A 26969-nucleotide genomic window follows, 5' to 3' on the forward strand; every position below is an offset into this window, starting at 1 on the left:
ATTAGTAAGTACATCTGCAATCTACACTTACCCTTTATTTCCCTCGATCTCAAGGAAAAAGGGGCTGACTCTTTTCTTTTTTTTGAGATGGCGTTTCCTTCTTGTTGCTCAGGCTGGAGTGCAATGGCGAGATCTCTGCTCACTGCAACCTCCACCTCCAGGGTTCAAGCACTTCTCCTGCCGGGGCTGACTCTTTTTCAAAGTTAATATCTCCACTTGGGCTATCTATTCCCTTTCCCTGCCTCCTCTGGGCTCTTCTTCCATCCACTTTTTGCTCTGTCTTATAATTCAAGGCTTTCTCTCTCTTCTGACATTGTCTCCTCAAAGGCCTTGCATCCTTCTAGCGGCCCCACAAAGCCAAGCTCCCAGAAAGAGCAGTTTTCAGGGCTGTTTGATGCTGGTATTTAAAAATACGAGCAAGGCCAGGCATGGTGGCTCATGACTATAATCCCAGCACTTTGGGAGGCTGAGGCAGGTGAATCACCTGAGGTCAGGAGTTCGACACCCCCCCTGGCCAATGTGGAGAAGCCCCTTCTGTACTAAAAACACAAAATTTAGCCGGGCCTGGTGGCACACACCTGTAATCCCAGCTACTCGAAAGGCTGAGGCAGGAGAATTGCTTGAACCTGGGAGGAGGAGGTTGCAGTGAGCCAAGATTGCGCCATTGCACTCTAGCCTGGGGGACAAGAGCGAAATTCCATCTCAAAACAAACAAACAAACAAACAAACAAACAAACAAACCAGAACTGCCTTTGGAAAGTGAACCCACAGTACAAAGAGTAAGGGGAAGCGCCAGCAATAACATCCCCACCACGGAGCTGTTTTTGGAATAAATATTAGGGGAGCGGAGTTTTGATTCTTTGCAGCTCCCTGTCCTCCTGGCACAATCAAATTTCCCTGCTCCTGGCTTTTACACTAAGGCCAGCATTGATGTCATTCCCTGTGCTCCGTGCACATTCCTGTGGGCTGAGTTCAGGGTTTGGCCGTAGGCTGGTCTCCTGTCTCCACAGCTAATAGTGGGTTTGGTGTAGGCCCTGGCATCCCCACCAGTGGTTTGCTTTGTAATTTTTCCCTCTTGGCCTGTGGGAGGACTGAGGCATGGCGTCTGGAACTCCTGCACAGCTGCAGGCCTGCTTGGAGGGTGAGGTGGCTGTTGTGGGGCAGGTGAGAGCAGACCAGGGCCATAGCTAGCCTCCAGCCTTCATGAAGAGCTCATGGCAACTCTGTGGGAATCCTTCCAGCAGCCCGCTTATGGCTGGAGACAGAGGTGTGGCTTCTATCTAAGCTTTTCCCTCTGACTCAGTCCAGGAGGCAACTGTCTTGGGAAGCAAATGATAACAGCATCTGGGAGATTCTCTTCTAGATGGACTAGCAGGGAATCAGGACATGAACTCAGTGGACTGACTGCACCGAGACTCACCTGGTCATTACTTGAAGGTCATTACTTAAGTTCTTCAGTTGCCAACATTTGAAAACTAAAGTGTGTAGCTCAGTTATGCTGGTCCAATAATCAGAGAGGTCTAATACGTGAGTGTCTTAGTTCATTCCTGTGGCTATAACAAAATACCATGGCTTGAGTAATTTATAAATAATAGAAATTTATCTCTCACAGCTCTGAAGGCTGAGAAATCCAAGATCAAGTTGCCAAAAGATTCAGCGTCTGGTAAGGCCTTGTTCTCTGCTCCTAAGATGGACACCTTGCTGTATACTCAAATGGCAGAATGGGAAGAGCAAAAGGGACTAGGCCACTCCCTTCAACCTCTTTTATAGGGGGACTGATCCCATTCACAAAGGTGGAGCCTTCATGACTTAATCACTTTCCCAAGGGCCTCACTTCTTTTTTTGTTGTTGTTTGTTTTTGAGATGGAGTTTTGCTTTTGTTGCCCAGGCTGGAGTGCAATGCAATTAGGCTCACTGCAACCTCTGTCTTCCAGGTTCAAGCAATTCTCCTGCCTTAGCCTTCCTGAGTAGCTGGGATTACAGTCATGTGCCACCATGCCTGGTTAATTTTTGTATTTTTAGTAGAGATGGGGTTTCACCATGTTGTCAGACTGATCTCAACTCCTGACCTCAGGTGATCCACCCGCCTTGGCCTCCCAAAGTGCTGGGATTACAGGCTGGGATTACATCTTCTACATCTGACTTTCCTTGCCCAGCCAAAGTCTGACTTCTTAATACCATCACCTTGGGGGTTAAGTTCCAACCTATGAATTTTGGAAAAACACATACATTCAACCTGCAGCAATGACGTATTCCAAGGCTGAAAATGTTTTCCTAAAACTCTAGGCCTACAGAAATACTTTTTATCCTGCAAAATTTTTGCTTAACCTTTTCTTTTTCCAGTCTTCCATCACGAAAACGGTGGTTCTCAACAGAGTGATTTTGCCTCCTAGGAGAATTATGGCAATGCCTGGAAACATTTTTGGTTGTGACAGCTGGGGGTGATCGTGGTGGTGCTACTTACCTAGTGGGCAAACTCACTCTTTCAAGGCCTTTTATAAGGGCCTTACTCCCATTCATGACTCTGCCCTCATCGTTTAATCACTTCTTAAAGGCCCCACCTCTTAACATCATCACATTGGTGATTAAGTTTCAACATATGAATTCTGGGAGACGCATCCTTCAAACCACATCAGGCACTCTTATGTCCTTTTGGTGAACTAGGAGGCTGAGACTCAGATAGGTTAAGAAAGCTGCCCAGGTTCTACTGAGAGTTGGAGCAGGCATGAAACCTGGGTTTGCCTTTTGCTGTGTGGCACCTGCCTCAGGACCTGAAGGGTGCTGCCTCCATGCCAGAAACCACGCTGGCTGCAGAGGGCAAACCCGAACAATAAGATGTTGCCCTGATCCAGTTTCAAAGCTAACACAAAGTGGCCAGGGAGGGATGGAAGGAGAGACGCAGACAGCAGATTAGAGCAGTGCTTTCTCAAGCTATTTTGCACAGAAGCATAGAGATGGGGAGGAGGAAGGGCCTGAGGGGCTCAGTGAACCAGCCACCCCTCCTCCTTGCTAGAGCCTGGATTCACTTTCATATGTTCTAGATTGGAGAACAAGATTCCAGCTAAAAGGGTTTGGAAACCTTTGTGTTTTAAAAGAATTCAAGAGAAGATGAACATAAATTTGTCTTGAGAAGGTTCAGGAAATCATGAAGAAATCATGAAGGAACTATGCAGTATTTTAAGTGGATTTTCAGGGTAGGAAATTTGCGCCCATATAAATGAGAGAAGAAGAACAGAAGAAACAATTGCGCACATATGGGCAGCAGAGCAAAGCCTAAGGAAGCGTGGGGAGGGCAGAGGAGGAGCTGCCCGGGAGAGGCAGATGGTGTCTCAAGGCAGGTGGTCTTCATGTTTTGGCTGTCCTGAGAATCCGAGGAGTCCAGACTCCATTTTGTAGACAGTAGGGAATTAGTAAAGAGGTCTGTGCTGAGTAAAGGGGGGATAAATGGCAAAAAGAGACAAAGAAGGGAAGACACTCAGGGTAGGTGAGCATAGTTGTACCATATACACGAGGCATTCACAATATGCCAGGAGCTCATGTGTAGAACAGTTTGTAGAACCCAGCATCAAGTCCTTAGGTGATAAGAATAGTGCATTGATGAATGCATATCTAAGACATTTGTTTTCCACTAATAATTAAGCTAAGACATTTGTACCAAATGGCATCTTGGCTGTAAGAGATTTATTTATTTTTTACACACAGATGTAATTTTTATATAGATTTTGGCTTCTCCTGGCGTGGCTGGCTCCTGTAACCTTGGCTCATCTCCTGTGACACATATTGATAAGCTAAAATGTGCCCTTCCATATTTTTTATCTTAATCATATAATCACATACTGATATATTTATATTTACATATCTCTAGCTACATACACACAGGCTTGGGGTTACTATTTGTCAATTTCTGAATTGCATTTTTCATGCTTTTCTGCTTTTCTTCTCTCAATAATATCTTGAGGAAATCTCTCTCTATCACGTGGTAAGCTTCTAATTCAGTCTTTTTTATGCCCCATATGACTGTGCAGTGTGGATCTGCTGTAATACATTTAACTATTCCCCTGCCGATGGACATTTCCATTGCTTCTAGGTTTGTGTCTTTACAAACAATGCTGAAATAAACACACCTGTGTGTTTTGTGCGGCAGTCCAGCATAGCTTTCAAAAGTCTGCACTAGGCCAGGCGCGGTGGCTCACGCCTGTAATCCCAGCACTTTGGGAGGCCGAGGCAGGCCGATCATGAGGTCAGGAGTTTGAGACCAGCCTGGCCTAAATAGTGAAACCCTGTCTCTACTAAAAATACAAAAATTAGCCGGGTGTGGTAGCGGGCGCCTGTAGTCCCAGCTACTCAGGAGGCTGAGGCAGGAGAATTGCTTGAACCAGGGAGATGGAGGTTGCAGTGAGCCAAGATCGTGCCATTGCACTCCAGCCTGGTGACAGAGCAAGACTCTGTCTAAAAAAAAAAAAAGTCTGCACTCTAGAGTCAGACTGCATGTGATTGCTCCCTACCTCTGTCACTTACTAGCTCTTATATTGGGCAAGTTTAAACCTCTGTCACTTACTAGCTCTTATATTGGGCAAGTTTAAACCTCTATGGGTATCAGTTTCCTCATTTGTAAAATAGAGGATTATACTAGGTTATGTAATTCATGTTGAGCCTTTGCAAAAATACTTGGCCCATAATAAGGGCTCAATAAATATTACCTGTTATTATAAAAGTACTGAATATTAGTGCTTTTGTTTCTATGAGATAACTTTATGGGCTAAAGGGTATAGGGGTTTTAAAAATTTTAGTTTATATTGTGGATTGCATTCCCCCCCGAAAGGCTATAAAATTGCTTTCATGCATGTTTCTACCAACAATGCATGAAAGCATCCTTTTACTTATGTCCCCTCCAAAAATAAATAACTTTAATTTTTTGCAATTTGATCATTATAAAGTGATATATCATTGTTACCTTATTTTTCATTTCCTTCACCATTAGAAAAGTTGAAATTTTTTAACGGGTTTATCAATCATTTGCATTTGTTCTTCTCTGACCAACTTTTTCATATTCTTTGCCAGTTTTCCCAGGGTTGTATCTCCTCTTTTTTTCAAGTTGTAAGAGCTCTTTGAAATTTGTATTACAGATTTTCAACCTCTGATTTTCTTGAGTTGCAAAGATTAATTTTCAAGATCAAAGCTTGTCTTTTGACCTTGTTTATGGTATTTTTGTCATAAAAGTATTTTAACTTTTATATATTCAAATACTTTTTTTTTTTTTTGAGATGGAGTCTCATTCTGTTGCCCAGGCTGGGGTGCAGTGGCGCAATCCAGGCCCACTGCAACCTTTGCCACCCGAGTTCAAGCAATTCTCCTGCCTCAGCCTCCCAAGTAGCTGGGATTACAGGCATGTGCCACTAGGCCTGGTTAATTTTTGTATTCTTTAGTAGAGACGGGGTTTCACCATGTTGGCCAGGCTGGTCTCAAACTCCTGACCTCAAGTGATCCACCCGCCTCGGCCTCCTAAAGTGTTGGGATTACAGGTGTGAGCCACTGTGCCCGGCCTTTCTTTTCTTTCATAGATTCTAGTTGTTGATTAAAAAGATTGATTGTCTCTAAAAAGGTCTCTACCACTCAAGGTTTCTTGAGTTCATTTTATGTTCTCAATAATTTTTATGTTCTAGCATATGCATAAATTCACCTAGATTTTCCTGAAGAAATTTCATTCCTTTTTTTTCACGTATTTTCAAAGTAGAGAGGAATCTAACATAATTTTCTTTTGGTTGCATACCCAGTTACAGTACTGGCATCATTAACTAAATAGTTAATTTTTTTCCTACTGGAAGTTTCTCACACATTCTGAAGAAAGCTGGGTTCAGAAATAGGACAGGCAGAATCCCAACCAATCCCACACATTCTATGGTGACTTCTCATCTAACCTTTGCTCCACATCTTCTTTGAGAATTGATAGGGAGGCTACTGAGATTCAGCCAGAAATGGGGTCAGCAAAGCTCTTGTAGGTGTTCGTGAAAGAACCCAGGGACTGTTGTTAGGGGTAGGGCTGGGGCTGGGGCTTACCTGATCTTAAACTCAGATCAAAAGTCCACACTGAGCTCTTCCGTCAGGAGGGCCCTGGGAGGTTGAAGGGCCATGAAACACCCAGTGCGATCTCATAATGTTGTGGTTTCTACCTACTAATTCAAGTCTCTGCAGATGTAGCAAGGGATACTTAAAATGTGTTATCCAGGACTTCTTAAGTTCCATAAAACTCTACAATTACACTTAATACCCACTTACCCACTTGGCCAAACTCTAAACATGCACAAAAGAGCTTCCCTCCTCCCCCACTTCCCCTTGCTAAAGACCTGAAAACAGAAGATTTTTACCACCCAGGTAGTACCTGCTTGGGAAGGGAGAGAGGTCAGGGCTGGGGCAGAAGGGGGCAGGGGAGTCTGTTTATTTTGCAGTTAGCAAAGGGCCTTGGGATCCTCTTGAAAATTTTGGTCTGAGAGGTGGTAAAATGTCTGATTGTGACAACTGTAAGGTTAGATTCGTCACCACCACAGACATAAATGAGCACACAGACATTTTGGTGGCTGCAGAGAAACTGATTAACAGCATCACATCTGAAATCTGGCTCTGAAAATCCTTCTCACACTGACAATTATGTAGAGTGACTCATAACGTAGTCATTTCTTAAAATGATACACGTTAGCACAAGCATAGGCCACATAACCACATTTCAGTTAATGACAGACCACATATACAACGGTGTCTCAAAAGATTATAACGGAGCTGCCCTATACAGGTGTACCGTTTCTTATCTTCTATACAATAATTTTACTGTACTTTTTCTATGTTTAGCTATGTTGAGATACACAAATACTTGCTATTGTGTTACAGTTGCCTAAGGTATTCAGTATAGTAACATGTTGTGTAGGTTTGTTGCCCAGGAGCAATAAGCTATACCATAGAGCATAGGTGTGAGGTAGGCTCTGCCATCTAGGTTTGTGTAATTCCACTCTATGATGTTCACGCAATGATAAAATTGCTTAGTGATGCATTTTTCAGAAGTATCCCTGTCGTTAACTGACACATGACTGTACTTAAGACAAAGAAAATGTGTCTGAGGCTCTGGTATTCTTCCTAGGAATAGAGAAGGAACCCACCTATTTCAATTGTTCAGACTTTTAGGGCATCTTAGATTTGCTCCAGGAAAAGTGACATACAGAATGATTGGGACAAAAAGAATTTCCAGTGGTGATTTCAGAGAGAATAGTTGGTAGGAGCTTAAATGACACTCAACAATGAGTGAGAAGCTCCAAATTTATTTATTTATTTTTACCGTTTTTATTTTATTTTAGTTTAAATATTCTGAACTAAAAATTGAAATGAGATAAAAATTCTTACTAACCAAGGAGTTTTACCTGAGAAGTATTCCATCGATCCATCCATCCTTCCATTCAACCATCCGTCTATCTGTCCAGCCTCTCTTCTTCCCTCCCTCCTTTCTTTTTTTCCTTCCTTCCACACATATTTACTGAGTGCCAAGTTTGTGACTAGGAAAGCTACAGGCAAGACTCTGGTCTCACTGGGCTTACATTTTTGGGAAGAAACGACAATGAATATAAACATATTAATACTTTATATAGTGATAAATTCAGTCAATATATTAAAGTAAGATGTTAAGTTGGAAAATTACAAATGGATGCACTATTTTAAATTGAGTGCTCAGGAAAGACCCTTAGAGAAGGGAATGTTTGAACTTAAATGTGAATCTTTCCTATATAAACATAATAGTTTGAAACTATATGCATTTGCAATATTCATGCATTGTATTAGACATAAAAATAAATTTGGACCTTTCACAATTCATTTATAGTTTTGTTTTTTATGCCTCCATTCAAAATATGTGAGCATTTTAACTTGGTAGTTTCTTATATATAATTTTGTAGCAAGTAAGTGAAGAGTTTCTAATGACACAAAGTTTTGGTAAATATTAAAAATGTTGAAATAACATATCTCACAGCATCTGGGAGTGTGCAACTATAATCTGGCTAATTCAGATTATAAAGAAGTATCATTTAAAATAGAGGGTACTACATAAGGAATGGTAGGTTGATTTTTAAAAAGGTGTCTTTGCACTGATAAGTATTGGGTAGAATTTTAGGTGATCACCAGTGTCATTTCAAGCTATTTAGCCTATCATATACTTAACCTCCCACTATTTATAATCTATCACCAAGTTTTGTTCATTCTCTTGTTCATGCTCCTTCTGAAAAATCTTTCCATTTATACTGCTTCTGCCCTATTTTGATTCTTTAATCTCTCTTCCAACAACTATTTCACTAGCCTCTTAAATGACACCCCTATTGCCCACTCCAGTTCATCTTCCACTTGTAACCAGAGTTGACTTTCTGAGTTTAATACAGATCTGATCAGGATCTTCCTTTACTAATGAAATGCCTGGCTCCCTGTCATTGTCATCTTCATGACAAAACCCAAATGCCCAGGAATGCCATCAAATGCTTTTCCCTACCGGACACCAGGATGCCTTTCCAGCCTCTTTCTCTCCTCTGAGGCCACACCAAACTGACATCTGCTGTGAACGCTGGGCCCTCCATCTAGAATTCCCCACTCTTCTTCTCTCCCAGCCAATTTTTCTCATTCATTTTTCCAAAGTTCCTTGTACCTCATTATTACAATACAATGTGATAAGCACTATAATAGAGGTATGCACAGTGTTGGTCACATTGTATTTTAATTTGACCAATTATATATCTGATTTTGCCTTTGAATGGGGGCTAGATCCTGATGATAGAGCCATGATACCGGGGTTCCTACTCCTACCTGGTCCTCGACTATCTCTGTGGCTTTGTTTATATCTGCGCCTCATTTTCCTTATCTGTAAAAGTAGGATAACTCAGTATCTGGGTTATAATGTTGTAATAATAACATTATATCTGGGTTATAATATTGTTAGACAGTGCCTGGTATATTTAGCAGGTTCTCAATGGATCCTTCATTATTTAGCTTAATTATTAAATTCTGTATCCCTAAAGATAGAAAATCAGGATACAATAAATATGAAAAGGATAAAAAAGTAGCATATGAGTGCCTCATCAATATGCAAATGACATCACCATAATCAAAGAATGAAGATATGAAATTTGGAATAGGCTGGGCACGTTGGCTCACGCCTGTAATCCCAGCATTTTGGGAGGCCGAGGAGGGTGGATCACCTGAGGTCAGGAGTTCGAGACCAGCCTGTCCAACATGGTGAAACCCTGTCTCTACTAAAAATACAAAAATTAGCTGGGTGTGGTGGCATGCACCTGTAATCCCAGCTACTTGGGAGGCTGAGGCAGGAGACTCGCTTGAACCCAGGAGTGGAGGTTGCAGTGAGCCAAGATTGCACTCAGCCTGGGGGACAAGAGCGAAACTCCATCTCAAAAAAAAAAAAGAAAAGAAAAGAAAAAAGAAATTTGGAATAGTATTCCAAGACTTCTGTCATCAAAGACACAACAGACACACACTGTTCTGTAAATTATAAGATTTCTGGTGGATGGGTTGAAGGTCCTGAAATGTATAGGCTCTTATGGTAATTTTTCATTCCCTGCTCTCCCTGTCCTCCACTAATTTCCCACCTTTTTCTGCCCTGCTCTGTGACCTAGGGACTGGCCACTGTAGGTTGCAGTATCTGGAGAGCCTCTGTCCTCTGGTTTATGGTTGGGTTTGGCCATTGGGACTGGAGGGTGGAAGAAGAGTGTTGATTAAGAGTGTTATTTCCCTACTTTGCCCTGCTGTGGCCAGGTCTGGCAGGGGCTGTGTCCATGAGTAACCACAGTATCCATGGGTGGTCCCTTATAGGCTCCAGCTTTGAAAGAGCTCTGCTGACTCTATCTCCTCTCTCTCTTTGGCCTGAATATTATGACTGCTGACTTTGACATAGTCCTTTCAGTTTGGAAGTCAGTCGTACAAATAAGTAATGAAACAGCAATTGCAGAAAGTCTCTTTAGGCCAAAGGCAACAAAACAAAACAAAAAACAAAAATCCTGACCAAAAACCAAAAACAAAAAACAAAACCCACAAACAGTTTTTTTTTCCCAGCTTACTCAACGTGTGTAACACAGAATTTTCACTATATTTATTCATATTGGTACGTCTCAACACTGGACTAGAAAGAAAGGAAGTGGGTGGAATCATAATGCCCTGCTAGGGCTTTTGATTAAGCTGGCTCTGTTCCAATGGATACAAAGCCCACACACAGGGAGCAGGAAGCCCAGAATGTCAAGTATCTACTCTCAAAGGGGAGCTTTCAGAGGAAGGACACAGTGTCAGGGGTTTCTCCATTGATGTCTTCGGGCAGTGCCTCGCCTGGAAGTGGCCGCTGCAGGACCACGTGCAGTGTGAGAAGAAGGAGGAGGCCTTCCTTCAGTAACAAGCAGCACTCACGCGTCGTGGAGAGCAGATTCCCAGAGTGTAAAGCTCTTAAGGGACATGTGCATTTATTGCTGACTTTGCAAGGGCTTTAAAACCACAGATAATACAGAAAAGTGTGAACTTTGAGCAATTAATTGCACACGGCAGGAGGGAGCACTCTATTAATCTTAACCCTGGTAGAAGGAAGAGACTGGTGTGACTTGTGGAATAATATTTATGCATCCAGTGGTCGGGGAGATGTTCTGAACACCTGAAAGTGCCAGGTGGTGTGCTAGAGTGAAATAAGACAAAAGTGTCTCTGTTCCAATAGAGCTTAGTTTTTAAAGGGAACTCAGAAAATGTGTAAGAGGCTGGGACACAGAAGAAGGTCAGCGAAGGATAAAGAAGCAGAATAACAACAAAAAAAGATAAAATTGACCACTGCAAAGATGCTGCCTCCAGCCACAGCTGGGTACCGTGTCAATCCTGAGTGATGTTTAATCCTTTGAAGCCTTATAATGGATTTTTGCTAGGGATTAAAAAAATATAATCATGTAAGAGCAGCTGTGTTAAAACATTAATATAAACTCACTCAGTGCATTTGGTTTCTCAGTTATTCCTCCATAGCAAACCAATCAGTATTAAATGTGTGTATGCTAAGTGGTAATAATTCTTCCAGTTAAAGGAAAACTCCAGTCCTTTCACTATTTTGCTAGCCTACAAGCAACTGACTTTTAAATTCATCTATTTTTTATTAATGATTATGATAATATATAAAATTATGCTCAGCAGTACAAAATAGATCCATTTAGCTCATCGGCATTTTATACATTTATAAATTTTATAAAATATGAATACCAATTTCACAGCATTTTCTGATATGCCTTACTAGAGAATAAAATTTCTATTTTTGGAAAAAACCAGCAACAACTTTTGAAGCTGACCTGTGTTTGCCATGTTTATTTCGGGTCTGTGGTTATGCTTATCTCTGATTCCAGAGTGAAGGGAGGTGGCAGGGCGTGGGTGTCCATGAAGGCACCTCTGTCCTCCCTGCAGGCCAAATCCTGCCCTGGTTTGTCCTATGTCAAGGGACAATGTCCTGCTTTACAAAGTCAAGGCTGTGCCCCTAGAAAGCCTTGTAATCTTTTGGTTTCTCTGTTTCCTCATGAGTGATGCACAGGATCTGATGATTGTCATCCTCTTCACAGCCTCCATGAATCTCCTGATGAACTCCCTCAGAAGGTGGAAGGAACGCCTGACACCGATCCGAGATCAGCAGCAGCCACGCCCACGCTGTGGGCGGTTAAGAGGCAGCCAGTGGTACCAGTTGTGAGCGATCAGATTTGAAGACTCAGGATTCTGGTTTCCTGAGTGTCATGGACCTGCGGGATGCAGGAATGACGGCGACAGGTCTTCAGGCAGGTGCCACAGCACCCACACACTGCCAGCATTTTGTGCAAAATACCCAAAGCCACATCACCAAATCTGGGCTCTCCTACCCTCCCTTTGCTAAAATGCTGGCCAAAGAGCTTAACGAGTCACTCAGGGGCGCAAGGTAGGTGAAAACCTGCCTGTTTTGTTTGTTAAACTATTTGCCACATGGCACAAGATGGTTTACGGTATGAAAATAAACAAGGAATAACTGCGGCATCATGGTTTTGTTAAGATGTCCCAAAGCTGATCAGGGCTTCCTGTTAAAATCTAAATGAGACTCTTCCTAGGTGGCTTATGTTCAGTCAGCTGTGGCTCTGTGCAAAGAAAACCAGTTTTCCTTGCTCAGAAATTTGGAGCCACTGATAAGAGAAGAAAAGTGTGACTCCACATGGAGGGTCATTATACAATCTGATCTCTGACCCCGTGGAGGTGGAGGGGCTTGTTCTGCATGCCAGGCTGAGGACTCTTGGGACTGAGGCATTCAGAGTTGGAGCTTTAAATCAGAAGGGAGTTCCCTGCCCATTTCATCACAAGTCAGCAGCATCCAAAGAGTGGTGCTGAAGAAAATCTCATTACCTTGGGCTCAGTTTAGATTGCTAGTCGGCTTAGAAAGCTACCTGCAATTGTGTTTCCCGGATGCATCACAGATACTCTCCACATGAGTGAGAACATCAGCAGATGAAACTCAGCACGCTTAGTGTGGGGCCAAGTCCTCTAACAAAGGACTCAGCGGTTAACCTGAATTTCGAGGACAGACACTGTCAAGCCCTCATCAGGGATCCAGCCAGAGAACTTTGGTAATTCTTGCAAAATCCCTGTATCACACAATTTCCTTCCTTAATGTGATAAAGTGTAATGGACACATCTACAGAGCCTCTTCAGCCCTGCAATGCATAGATGAGCAGAAGGCCACAAAGCCAGGTTGGTTGCAGGGACGGGGCAGCAGGTGAGCCATGGTCATTGTGGAAAGCGACGGAGGCCACTCTTAATAGGCAGTTCAGCCAAGTGTGGGCCACAGTATCTTCTGTGCTTCCCATCAGGCCTTCACCTGTGGCCTTATTTTGTGGCTGCACTGAAACATGCTTGACACCAAGGTTTTCTTCAAACGTCAGCTTCCATTCATCCCACCGTGGTACTTGTCCCTGTTGTCCTATGCCACCATCTTCTCTTTTTGTAAGATTCACAGACTCCACTCCCTACTCCCTGACCCCCTACCTTGGACAGAGCGAGATATTTTTCCCTTGTGATTGAATACAATCCTCAGGCTTATCTATGTATCTCAGGCAAACATACGCTTACATATGTATATGTGTGTGTAAGTGAGCATTTAAGCTATTGTATTGTAATTGTTGGTTGGCTCATGTGTTCCTCACATTAGTCTCTTTGAGGCATGAGACTTTGCTCATTTTATGTTTGTATCCTCCCAGCACATACTATGTGCTTAATTTATAATTGTTAAATTAGCGAAGGTATTCCTGACACTACCTAGCATAGTCTTATATGGTAAGATACTTGATGAAAATATTTCTCTGTTGATTGCTGATTCCAATTCATGATCTCTAAGACACCATCTTAAATTTCATGCTCACAAACTAAGAGCTAGTTGAGGGATTGTATTAGGTATAATCTGTGTACGTGTATATTCCTGTGTTACAGGTCATAGCACTCTCTACCATCAGAATGGAGCCTGCCTGAATGTGAGCTCAGTGAGAAGCAGATTCCATTCTCGGGCCCGTCCACGGTGACTTGACTGCTCTGCTCCATCATCCACTTATTCACAAGTTCTGGGGTGACAAAGGGCACGTTTTGTTTCATCTTGTGCCAAACCCTCGATGTGCACTCACTCACTCTACCTCAGCTCAAGAACTTCAGGGCTGGGAGTGCATATGGAGAGAAGACATGTGCAATATCTGGAAGCCTTAGCACAGGTGGGTTATACTGATGCTCTATAGCCAAATTATAGGAACTTGGGTTCTAAGGCCAGCAGGCCCAGATGTCACCCCAATGGGTCCCTTCAACAGCAGCATAAATAAGCCATGTCAGAAGAACCCACATTAGCCATCTCCAGGACTCATTTCCCTCTCAACAGCAGGAGCTCCTGCAGTCAGAGCAGCGGCAATTTTCAAATCAGGCATGTGGTGATGCAGCAGGAAAGTGCCTGCATCCCAGGTGTCCCAGCAGCTTTCTGGAGACCTCTAATACCCACCTCTGCACCACAAAACTGCACAGCATCGACTGATACCAATCTTCTTACACATATCAGTAAGTGGTAATAGAATGCCTCAACAGCAGACAACCCAAGAACCAAAGACATACTGGATTTTCAAGTCAGAAGAAGGCTTAGAGATCATCTGACCTAATAGCCGTATTTTACAGTAAGATGCAGAAGCCAGTGTCCACAGTGCTAAAGCCATTGGCCCAAGGTCAAAGAATTTCAAACCCATAAATACCTCCAAGAAGCCTCCACTGGGACCTTATGATTTTAGTAAAATTATCAACATTCATGACCTATATCTACTGATCTTAGTGTCTTCTCAGTAGGCAATTATTCTTTCTCACATCAATTTGCAGTTGCTATATTATCAGCATCCTTGGTAAATTCATCTTGTGTTCTGGGTGAAGACTAACAGATTCTTCCTTCTTGGGCTCTGTCATTCACTGTCATCCCTCATAACATCTGGCCACTGCTCTAAACACAGTGGCCTTTGAGAAATGCTGTTGAATTCTGACTAAGAAAGAGGAAAACTTTCAAATACAAGAAAGTGAACATTACAGAGCTTACCACTCAAGATGGTTTTCTACAAAGGCGGACATGGGGCTGATCTGCACCGTGTAAGTATCATTTGCCGAGTACTCAAAGAGTCCATAGTAAGGGTTGAAGAGCTCCTGAGACAGAAGGAAGAAGAATTCCCGCGAGGGGCCACTGTAGTCCAGGCTGCAAAGAAAGCAGAGGTCTAGGAAGCTCATTCTGTGCCCGGAGGTGGGGGGACCTGTTTGCACCCAGATTCTAGTGTGCCCTTTCAGAGTTGGGTGCTGGGGAAAGCAGAGAGCAGCCTCTGCTCTTTGGAGTGAATACCAATGGAAGTATCAATTTGCTGTAGAAAATGAGGATGCAGTAATTGGTTTGGAGATGTTTCTTAACAAGATGTCCATGAATAAACTCTTATGGCAGCTTTCCTTAGTGTTTTCTTTTGATCATCTAACCCCTCTGAGCTAAAACACACAGCTGGCCCATTGAATACAAGGCCTTTGTTGTGGGACACATAAAAGAATTTCCTGCAACAGTGAATGTGTGCATGCGTGTGTGTGTGTATGTGGGTGGACTGAAAAGGCTTCGAGGTTCATTTTGATACGCCCTCCTACATGGCTTGCCCTTCATGGTCGAGGTGGTTTCCCATGAAATCACTGAAATGATATGAAAAGTTTGGCATGAAGTTGTATACATGCACTTTAAGAGAAAGAGTTTTTTTAAATTAGATATTCAGAGGGGCATACCACCTAAAAAGGAGAGATCCAGTGCCCTGGGACTGTATTTTTGGCTTATCCTCTTGTGCATGTCAATAATCTTAGGTTTTTGAAGAACGTGGCATTTTTTAAAGCTTGGCAATACCTGAAAAGAAGGACCGCCTGGGAGGATGTGATCAGAATCGCATTGGGGTGAAGGCTGACAGCGACCCTGCTCCTTCTTGAGAAAAATCACCCCTGATCCTGAGGCTCTGGCCCACCCATGCTTAGTGTCTGCATAAAACTCCTGGTGCCTCACCCCTCCTCTCCAACGAAGGTGACGTAGAGCTTGTTTCGCTGGAGCTCTTTCCGCGAATAGGCCATCACCTGATTGAAGGTTCCCTCCAACAAATGATCCCGGCGAATAATGAGCCTGAGAAGGAGAAGGGGTGGTGAGTGTTGGCCCTGAAGTCAGGATGCTGGACAGTGTTCTAAGTGAGTTGTGAGTGCCCAGGTTTAGGTTCTCACTCCCAAGCCTCTCCAATGAGAGAGGAAAGAGCAGGACGCAGGTTCCATCAGTTCATTGAGGGATTATCTGAATACGCTCTTCAAAACATCAAGAGCACAAAGAAAATGTGTACACTTCTCGTGCATTCCATCATATGGAACTACTTTTAAAATAATTCACTTTGATCAACTCATAGGATATTGCTTAAGATTCCTGAGTTTGGGTTCAGCTTTGTGAGATGAAAATAATAAACCCAGAAGGGAAAATATAAACAACATTTTACGTAGACTTCAGTTACAAAGTTACCAAGAGTTTAAATTTGACCAATGAGTTAATTTTTTTTCCCAAGAATACGTGAAGGGAAATATGAGATTTTTTATTTAGTTCAAGATTCCTTGTTTTCTGAAAAGGTCTACCCTGTGATTTTCGACATGCCTTTGTCTAAAATCTGTTCTTTCTCATTCTCTTTCCCTCTCTTACCTTCTCTTCCTGCCTCCCTTCCAATTTCTTAACGTCCTTTCCTCTTTCCTTCCATCTTCCCAACTTCCTTCTTCCCCCGCTTCAGACCATAACCACTACCCCACCAGAGTAGCCAATCTCAAAAACAGTATTACAAGGATGTAGGGGAGAAAGGGATTGAAAAATCCACTGTCTGAATTCAGTGCCAAGCACTGGAGCACTCACTTAATTTTCCCTGGACCCTGACCAAATCCTTTGGCTTCCAGTTTTCTGTAGAAATTGCGGAGCTTGGCCTCAAAGTCTCTCCGGTAGGGGGAAGGGGCTCTTGCACTAGCTCTCTGTAAACCTGCAGAGAGAAGCACACAGAGGTCATCACTTTCTTTCTTCTTCTTCTTTTTTTTTTTTTTCTTTTTTGAGAAGGAGTCTTGCTCTGTTGCCCAGGCTGGAGAGCAGTGGTGTGATCTCGGCTCACCGCAACCTCCACCTCCTGGGTTCAAGCGATTCTCCTACTTCAGCCTCCTGAGTAGCTGGGATTATAGGTGTGTGCCACCACACCTGGCTGATATTTTTTTGTATTTTTAGTACAGATAGGGTTTCACCATGTTGACTACGAAACTACATTTGTATTTTTAGTACAGATAGGGTTTCACCATGTTGACCAGGCTGGTCTCAAACTCCTGACTTCAGGTGATTCACCCGCCTTGGCCTTCCAAAGTGCTGGGATTACAGGCGTGCACTACCACGCCCAACCAATTTTTGTTAATTTTTATATTTTTAGTAGAGATGAGCTTTCACTACATTGGCCAGGCTGGTCTGGAACTCCTGACCTCAAGTGATCCGCCCACCTAGGCCTCTCAAAGTGCTGGGATTACAGGCATGAGGTCATCACTTTCTGTGGAAGAACAAATAAGCAAAGTGACAGTAGAGCAAGAGCTCAGTAGAGGCACATTCTGGCATCTCCATATTTTTCTTCTCCAACAAGTCCCTTCATTTCCATCACTCTCTCAGTGACTTTTATAATAAATAGAAATAATATACTAAAGTATAAAAATAATATACTAAATTCATTTATGAGTTCTAATGAGAATAAATATTTAAGTCTTCCTCTCTAATTCTTTCAAGTTGTATTTCTCTTAAAAGGACCTGGATGAGCATTTTTCGTAGTTTTAATTGTACTTGCATAATCTAAAATAATTAACATAAACTGAACTGGACTAAACTTTTCTTGTAAGTTGCTACAAGAAGTGATTGAAACTATAATGAGGTAAGTGGGACTTTAGTATATGTGTCCATCATGCTCCTGTATTGATATTGATGCTCAAATAAACATACCTGTACACAAAGGCTCAGAGCATCTAGGAGTTTATATTAGATTAGAGTTTATATTAGATGACCTTGCATCATAAGAGTAAAGTTTACAATAATAATAACTCATTATATAGAGGAGAACTTCTGTCTCATTAGAGTGCTTTGTAAATACTTTAATATATATCCCTTTGCACTGGTAAACTCTCAGAAATGAGTATATAATACAAGTTACAATGATTGCTATCCATGAAGGAAAGAAACCCAGTTCTTTGAGATCACAGAATCTGCTGGCTAAGTCTGGGAAGGCTTCTCTGGGGACAATCTGAAGAACAGATAGGCACAAATTAGATTGCATGGGTCAAGAAAAGCTTTGCTTTAACTAAGAGAGGAGATGAGCTGGCAGAAGAAGAGCATTCCAGGTAGAAGATCAGCATGTGCAAAGGTCCTGTGGCAGAATGGAAAGTGGTACTCCAGTTTGTCTGGAGCACAGGGTCCAAGGACCAAAGTGGTACAAAAACAAGGCCTGAGAGGTGGGCAGGAGCTGCATGAAACAGGACAAGGTATATTGTTAAGCAATTTTGTTTTATGCTAAGCGTAGTAGGAAGCCCTTGCATAGTGGCTGGCATGATGACACTTGAATCATAAAAACATCTATCTTCTGCAGAAGAGAACAAAACCCCAGAGGACCAAGGTGGATCTAAAGAGTTCAAATGGGACTAGGCTGGTGTCAGTGGAGATGAAGTGAAGTGGGCAGAGAGGAGATGTATTTAAGAGGCAATGAATTGGATATAGGTAGTGAGGTAAAATAGGATGTCATTTGCTAGGAGAGAGCAGGGGTGCTGAGGGTTGGAGGCTTTAGGGGAAATGTTTGAAATAATAGTAGAGGAGATTGAAAAAATGTGCTAGAATTTTCCTTTGGGTGTTCAAGGTTCAGGTGAGATGAGAGATGACTAATTTAGAATTAATAATCTGCCTTGTGAGGTGAATTTGCCCAAGAGTGCCTGATTGCAGAAGTGGGGGAAGCAGACAGGAAGGTTCATCTAGGGGTGAAGCTCTGCCAGAGGGTGCAAACAAAACGGAGAGGGCCAGGGAAGTTCAGGGCATTGGCAAGGGTGCTACTGAAATGATGAACCGCAGAATCTACGCTGCATCAGGGAAAGATGTTAGAAAGGAAAGGAGAAAAGTCCATGAACCAGAGGCCTTGATGAGGCCAAAGGATGGTGCTGGGAAGGGTAGTGGATCAAGCACATTGGAAGGGAAGAGGAGGTTTGAATTAGTGATTGTGGAGATGATCACAAGGTCAGGAATGTGATTTTGGGAGTAAGTGGTTGAGGCAGGGGAGGAGAAAGTCATTGCAGACAAAGTCTAGAGACTGGGAAGCCAGGGAACAGAATGAGGGTCCCTGTCGATGTTGAAGTCATCCAGGAGGATGGAAAGAACTGCTTGGAAAGGAGAGGAAGACTACAAGGCAGGGGCCACAGGCCTTGAGAATGAGAAAAAGATTGGTAGATGACAGTAACTGGGAGAAAGGGAGGGGAGGGATATGGCTGAGTGATAAACGCAAGGAAGCGTGGGGGCCCCGCCCACCTGGGCCTGAAGGAAACAATGACCACCACTTGAAAAGAAGTGGTCTTGGTGGAATACCAGGTTTTGGGATGTACACAGAACTAGAATACCGGTCTGTAAGTGCAAGTATAATTTTCTGTCCAGCACATTTTAGTATATTTTATTAATCATGATTTTCACTACCGCTGGTACAATCACCTGTCCCCATGATGACTGCTGTGCATTTTTCAAATAATTTATACTTTACAAAGTACTTTGGCATAAACTTCGTGATTCACCATCTCTGTAGCACCTGGGTAGATTTCATACCGATCTAAGAGAATGGGGATTGTAAAGTTTAAAATCAACATATTTGGATTACATATTCTAGGACCCTGTGGGCAATGCTAGAGAATAAAGAAGTACTTTGACAAAATGAATTGGATGATTACTTAGATTCATGGCATCAGTCATATCTCTATCGGGAAAGTTTATTCCTTTAAGAATATCCAAATACTTCTCATATAGGAAATAACTCTTCATTTACTCTTATTTTTCTATTTGCAATATGATATCTCTCCCATATAATGATGTTAACATCATAGTCTAGTATCAAAGTCTGTAGACCAAAGCATACGCACATTATCAGGCTGGGACAATCTCTACAACATGGCAGACCATCATGCAGTCCTACAGCTTCTCCAAACTTTTCCCCACAAACCCTTTACTTTTGTCTTCACTCCCCAAAAGTAGGTCATCCTATGAGTGCTGAAAGTGTGTGACTGTACTGATGTCAGCTCTAGCAAAGCTCCTGGTCTTCTTAGGCAATGGGATCTTAATTATGTTGTGTGTCAGAGGTAGCAAGCATTGCACATTTCCTTAACAATGCTGTTGGTACACTTGTTTGGAGGAAGTGACAACAGGGAGATACTACCTTGAAAACATATTTTAACGACTAGCAAAACTACCTCTAAGAGAGAGTTTTGAATGCTACAACTTGGAGGAACCAGACTAAAAGATCCTCTAGTCTGGAGACCTATGGCAGTACTGAATGATACTAACTCTGAGTGTGACATCCCTTCTCAGAGACAAAGCTTATTGCCAAGTTCTGTTTCTCTTGGGAATTTCACCACTGGCTTCAAAAACCACGTTCCAACCCTGGCCCTAGAGCTTGTGAGATAGGATGTTCCTAGATGTTTCAAACTAATCTCCTTTACTTTAAATGAAACCTACAATGATGTGACAATGCAAGTCAAATACAAATGAAAAAATTCTCCAATATCTGGATCAAGTCTGGAGGTATGGATTTGACCTAAGCTCTTTATCTTGATGAATCCAGAAAATATCTTTATTTCGTTTTTTTTTTTATTATTATTATTTTTATTATACTGTAGGGTTTTAGGGTACATGTGCACAATGTGCAGGTTTGTTACATATGTATCCATGTGCCATGTTGATTTCCTGCACCCATTAACTCGTCATTTAGCATTAGGTGTATCTCCTAATGCTGTCCCTCCCCCCTCCCCCCACCCCACAACAGTCCCCGGAGTGTGATGATCCCCTTCCTGTGTCCATGAGTTTTCATTGTTCAATTCCCACCTATGAGTGAGAACATGCGGTGTTTGGTTTTTTGTCCTTGCGATAGTTTACTGAGAATGATGTTTTCCAGTTTCATCCATGTCCCTACAAAGGACACGAACTCATCATTTTTTATGGCTGCATCGTTTGTTTGTTTTTTGAGACAGGGTCTTGCTCTGTTGCCTAGTGCTTGGAGTGCAGTGGCACGATCTCGGTTCACTGCAACCTCTGTCTCCCAGGTTCAAGAGATCCCGCCTTAGCCTCCTGAATAGCTGATAATAAAGGCGTGCACCACCACACCTGGCTAATTAAAAAAATTTTTTTTGGTAGACATGAGGTCTCACTATATTGCCCAGGCTGGTCTCGAACTCTTGGGCTCAAGTGATCCGCCCACTTCAGCTTCCCAAAGTGCTGGGATTACATGGGTGAGCCACTGTGTCTGGCGAAAATATCTTTTATTCACTAAACAGTTCAACATATATATTCCCTCACTTGGAATGGAAAATACCTGCAAATAATTTTTGTACCACAAGTTCATTCTCATACATAAAGAAAACAGGGAATAATTTTGAAATGTGTAAGAAAATTCTTTGGAATCTTTGTGGAGATATAACAATGGTTCCTAGTAGCTGTATCACCAAAAATGGCATGCAATTGATTCAGTGTCACAAGGCAGAATGTTTCAGAAAGGGCTCTTCCCTTTGAAGTGCTTGGAGAGTGACTTTGGAATGCAATAGTAATTTAGAGCAGGGACAGTAACCTTTTTCTGCAAAGGACCAGAGAGTAAATATTTGCAGACCATGTGGTTTCTGTTGCTATTACTCATGTCTGGTGTGAAAGCTAGCATAGATCAGGCATGGCTGGGGTCCAATTACACTTTATTTATGGACACTGCAATTTAAATTTCATATAGTTTTCACGTGTCATAAAATATGGTCTTAATTTTTTTTTTTCTTTCTTTCTTTCTTTCTTTCTTTCTTTTTTTTTTTTTTTAGATAGGGACTCTCCTTGTTGTATAGGCAGGAGTGCAGTGGTGAAATCATAGCTCACTGCAGCCTCAACCTGCTGGGCTCAAGGAACCCTCCTGCTTCAGCCTCCCTAGTAGCTGGGACTACAGGCACATGCTACCTCACTTGGCTTAGTTTTAATTTTTTTGTAGAGAAGGGGATCTCGCTATGTTGCCCAGGCTGGTCTTGAACTCCTGGACTCAAGTGATCCTTCTGGCTTGGCCTCCCAAAGCACTGGGATTACAAACATGAGCCACCTGCCCAGCAAAACATTTTTTTCCCAACCATTTCAAACTGTAAACCCCATTCTAGCTTGGGGGGCATTACAAAAAACAGGCAGCTATTTGTCAAAACCTGATAGAGTGCGTTTTCAATTAGGGAATTGGGAAGGCCGAGAGAAAGAACACACACATACAGTTGCCTTTCATTCACCTTCACCGGAGGAAACACACATGGCCACTTAACAGGAGCTATTAGGCCAGATTGCTGTTACCTGGGGAGTTCTGAGGTGAAGAACAGGGTGAACAGCGGGGAGAGAAGCTATACCCAGGGTGGAAGGCAGCCTGCAGGGGGACGTAGGACATAATCTCTTCTTCAAAGAGACTGAAAATGAAAAAAAAAAAAGAAAGAAAGAAAGAAAGAAAAAGAAAAGTCAGTTTTACGTCCCTGAGAAAGTGTTCACGAATTGGGGTAGCGGCAGTTACAGTTCTCACAAAGCAACAAAAGCAATTAGATTTAAATGTAGTATAGAAAGATAGGTACATGCTGCTTGCAAATTCTCAGTGCTGTTTTAAACCCTGATTAATCCTACAACAAAGTCTCCATCAAGTACTTTACGCAGCTCTTGTTACCTCAGTTGCAAATCTAAGGACTGTGATGGACACAGGTACAAGGGTGGGGTCCCACTTGCGTTGCAGTTACTAGAATCCTCTAGAACAAGTGGTGAGTGTTTCAGTCTAGGCCATTTTCAGGGTGGCCGTGATGGAGGAGAGCTGCCAAGGGAAGCTTTTCCAGAAGGATTTCAGGCCTAGCCCCTTACCTCAGCAAAATGACCAGATCTGCATCACAGGACAACTTCTCAAGCCCGTGATTACCCTCAGTCCGAATGTAATGGATTTTCTCCCTGAATCATGCGAGAAAGAAGAGGAAAATTAGACGCCAACACATAAGCTCAGGAATAGATCTTCTGATCTCTTATTTCCTCTTCCAATACTGCTGAATAGCAATGTCCTAACGTCCTATGTATTTTGTGGAATTCTAAGCTCGTATCACAGGCTCTCAGGATGCTCTATAAGGGATGGCTTTTCTACAGACTTGCGCAGGTACAGAAGCTGAGGAACACAGCAAAGTTAGGTCCTCAGGTAGCTAAGACAGTCAGGAGTGGAGGTGGGTAAGAGACTGCTCCTGAAAGACTGTTCTGGGGCCAGGCACAGTGGCTCACACTTGTAATCCCAGCACTTTGGGAGGCCGAGGTGGGCGGATCATGAGGTCAGGAGTTTGAGACCAGCCTGAGGGACATGGTGAAACCTCATCTCTACTAACAATACAAAAATTAGCCAGGCATGGTGTTGCCTGCCTGTAATCCCAGCTACTCAGGATGCTGAGGCAGGAGAATCGCTTGAACCCAGGAGGCGGAGGTTGCAGTGAACTGAGATCGTGCCACTGCACTCCAGCCTGGGCGACAGAGGGAGACTTTGTCTCAAAAAAAGAAAAAAAGAAAAAAAGAAAAAAAAAGACTGTTCTGGGCTCATGTCTTGTTGGAAGCCATGGAAGGAAAGAGTGAGTTGGGGGGTGGGTGTCTCTTGAGAAATCTTGTGCCTGATGGAAAATTTATAATGTCACATTTGGCACAGAGGGGGCCCAGTCCCAAGAACCAAGAACAGTCTCCCAAGTCAGTCAAGGCACAGGCATCAATTTTGTCTCTGTTAGCTACAACTCATCTATTCTGATCCTTTTAGACAACCTCCAACTCCAACTCGGCAAATTATTTCAAGTAAGTCTACGGATAAGTAGGATTTTTTGGATCAAATTAACTTTTTATTTTGCTTCCCTGATGTTTTTCAAATATTACAAACATCATATCCAAGAATCTTTCTATTGTATGCATGCTTCAAAGGAGTTAATATTTTTTGCCTTTTCTGAAGAGATGCAGCAGAAATCAGGGAAAATTAAGGATCTGTTTTTTTTAATCTTTAACTTTTTTCTTTTCTTGTTTAATTTTTACACTTTGAGGTAATTTTAGAGTCATGTGTAATTATAAGAAATAAACAGACAGATCCTGTATACTCCTCACTCAGTTTCTCCCAGTGGTAAAAGATAGATGATTTTCTTTTCTTTAGTTTTCTTTGTTTTTTTTTTTGAGACAGAGCCTTGCTCTGTTGCCCAGGCTGGAGGGCAGTGCTGCAATCCCAGCTCACTGCAACCTCTGCCTCCTGGGTTCAAATGATTCTTGTGCCTCAGCCTCCTGAGCAGCTGGGATTATAGGCGTGTGCCACCACACCCAGCTAGTTTTTTGTATTTTCTTTAACAATTTTTTTATTTTTTTGAGACAGGGTCTCACTCTGTCACTCAGTCTGCAGTGCAGTGGCCTGATCACAGCTCACTGAAGTCCCAACCTCCCAAGGCTCCAGTGATCCTCCTGCCTCAGTCCCCCCATGTAACTGGGACTACAAACACACACCACCAGGCTCGGCTAATTTTTGTATTTTTAGTAGAGACAGGGTTTCACCAAGGCTGGTCTTGAACTCCTGGGCTCAAGAGATTCGCCTGCCTCAGCCTCCCAAAGTGCTAGGATTACAGGCATTAGCCACTGAGCCTGGCCCAAAAGATGAATAATTTAAAAATATATATATTTTCCAAAATACTGCAGATACAACTTTTTCCTCTTTTTGATTATATTAATATAAATCCAAATCTTCATCATAACTTAGAGATTTTCAGGCAAAAAATATAATCAATTTGACCTTTTGGTATGGAGATCTTTTTTTAAGGCAAGGGAAGATTTTGAGCCTCTACAAAGATAGACAGAATGGGAGTAAACAGGGAAATGCACTCTGGTCCAACTTCAGTGCGGGTGAAGCACCGTTGCAGGAAATGGCATCACCAGAACCTGGGGGGTGTTCACAGTGGCTTCTTTGACTGGGGTTTGAAAAAGAGAGCAGCACTGTCCACATATCATTCAGCAGAGAACGTGTGGAAGCCCAGCCAAGAGAACAGAACATCCCCACCCCTCTCGTTACCTTCTTCTCCCTCTGCCTATGTCCTTAACCCCAGCCCTGGGCTTTCTCCTCCAAATCCTGACACTACCTCACAGCCCCATTATTTGGAAGATGCTCTTGAATCTTCTCTAATTTAATGACTTTGGCCTTATGAATGACCTCAGATTTATATGCTTTCCCAATGATAATGTCCCCTTGGGCAGGTTATCCGCTTGCCCCAAGGGATCAACATCTGGTTAAGCCCTTGGCCTCCCTCCCTGGGGGAAAAGGAAGCCCAGAGAGGGCCATCTCCATTAGGCCAGCAAAGTGCAGTCCCCAGTTTAGAAAGTGCCACCCAGCGCAGTGGTTCTATCATGGCACCACCATATGGACCACATCCAGGTGTCTGAATGCTCAGCATGATTTTCTGAGAGTTTTGGTGGCTCTCCACCAGACATTATATCCTCGATCATGTCTAGCAACATTTCATGCAGAGCCAGTGGTGTGAGAGACCTCCAGATTGCCCCTGGGACTCCATCCCAAAGTGCATTGAGAATTGGGGAAGACATCTGAGGGCGGGAATGCCAGCTGTCTCTCCTACATATACCCCTTGACCATCGGGAGAACTCCAGAGCACACTTTCCCTAGAGCTCAGGACAGGACAGGCGCCTGCCTCCTTGACATCTTGACTTTTGAAGCCACTTGTGGCTTCAAAGACCTCAAAACTCAATATCCAAAATGAAATCCTTGACATTCTTCCTCTCCTCAAGCCAGTTCCTCCTCCACTCTTTCCCATCTCAGTAAATGACACCATTATCCTGTAACACCATTATCCTGTAACACCATTAACCATTGCTCACCTGCGCAAGCCCCACACTTGGCTGTCATTCTTAATTACTCTCTTCTCCTCACCCACCATGTTCAAGGTGTCATCAGCTCTTGTTGTTTTTGCATCCACAGTATCACCCCAAACTGCTGTCTCCTCTTCATCCATATTTTCCCATTATCCACATGACCACCATCTCTCACGTGGATGAATATAATAGTTTCCTTCATAGCCCCTGTTCCATCTTATGCCCCTCCCCAGCCTATCTTTTCCCCACAGAGCTGCCCAAACATTGCATCTGTGTTTTTAACGACCACAGCTGCAATCATATTTCATCAGTGGTCATGAAAAACAGATGAAATATCATTGCACCTGTGGTCATTAAAAACACAGATGCAATCATATTTCTTTCCAGCCGAAAACTTCTCAATCACTTCTCAAATAGAATCGCAATTCAAATAAAATTTTTCCGGTTGGTGATAGGGCCTCCCTCTCCAACTTCACCATGGTAGGTCTCGCCTACCCTCCCAATCTACTCCTTGGCCACACTAGCTTTCTTTCATTTTTCACCTACATCTAAGCTTTTCCTGCCTCAGGGCCATTGCATACTTTCTCCCTGATCTCTACTTTGCATCTCAAGGGACAATGCCTTCCCATCCTTCAGGTTTCAGCTTAAGCATCACCTACTTGGAAAAGCCTTCCCTGTGTTCGGTTTAGGATGTAAGTCCTCTTCCTCTGCACCAGCATATTATCCACTATTGCTGAATTCTAATCATGTTCTTCATGGCACTTAACATATTATGCAGCTGTATATTTGGCTTAAAAAAAAACCCCAAGCTTGTCTATTATCTGTCTCCCTTAATAGATTGTAAATTCATTGAGAATTTACAGGTCTGTTGTGCTTGCTACTGCATACATAGCCCTGGGACAATCCCGATTCAGATGTTGACACAATCAAAGCACTAGTTGAAGGACCACCTCCATGCCCCTTGAAGATAACAGATGCCATTAACCTCTGGGTTTTCTGCCTCCATCCCTTTCTCTACATGTGGCTTCCTGCTTTTCACCGCAAGTCACTGCTGTCGACTGGACAGTTTCCTAAATACTCAAACCCAGCAACTGGCTTTGTGGACCCAAGACAGAGACTCCATGACTCCCTGAGAATAGCAATGGCTGAACAGGGGTCACCGTGTGCTCTTGGGGACCACAGAGGAAGCCATGAGTTCTTCTGGGTGGGGTCCTGAGGAGAGTGGTATTCTCAA

General features: G+C 42.9%; 1 protein-coding gene and 1 long non-coding RNA gene across 9 annotated transcripts in view; one reads left to right on the plus strand and one right to left on the minus strand.

Moving 5' to 3' along the window:
* The window catches only part of HECW1 (HECT, C2 and WW domain containing E3 ubiquitin protein ligase 1), a 464866-nt gene that overhangs the window by 42292 nt on the left and 395605 nt on the right, over positions 1-26969 (minus strand). For all 8 annotated transcript variants that reach the window (XM_003268823.3, XM_012496683.2, XM_030796709.1 and 5 more), the window contains 5 exons: positions 22724-22807; positions 22178-22287; positions 16472-16592; positions 15599-15712; positions 14618-14770 (listed from right to left, as the gene is read on the minus strand). In XM_003268823.3, coding sequence (XP_003268871.1) covers positions 14618-14770; positions 15599-15712; positions 16472-16592; positions 22178-22287; positions 22724-22807 — 582 coding nt within the window. The remainder of the gene's footprint in view (positions 1-14617; positions 14771-15598; positions 15713-16471; positions 16593-22177; positions 22288-22723; positions 22808-26969) is intronic.
* Positions 926-15011, plus strand: LOC105737762. Its single transcript, XR_001113440.2, has 3 exons — positions 926-1449; positions 11610-12756; positions 13492-15011. It is a non-coding gene; the product is annotated as an uncharacterized LOC105737762 (long non-coding RNA).

This window comes from Nomascus leucogenys, chromosome 17 (genome assembly GCF_006542625.1).
Source record: "Nomascus leucogenys isolate Asia chromosome 17, Asia_NLE_v1, whole genome shotgun sequence".
Lineage (NCBI taxonomy): Eukaryota > Metazoa > Chordata > Mammalia > Primates > Hylobatidae > Nomascus > Nomascus leucogenys.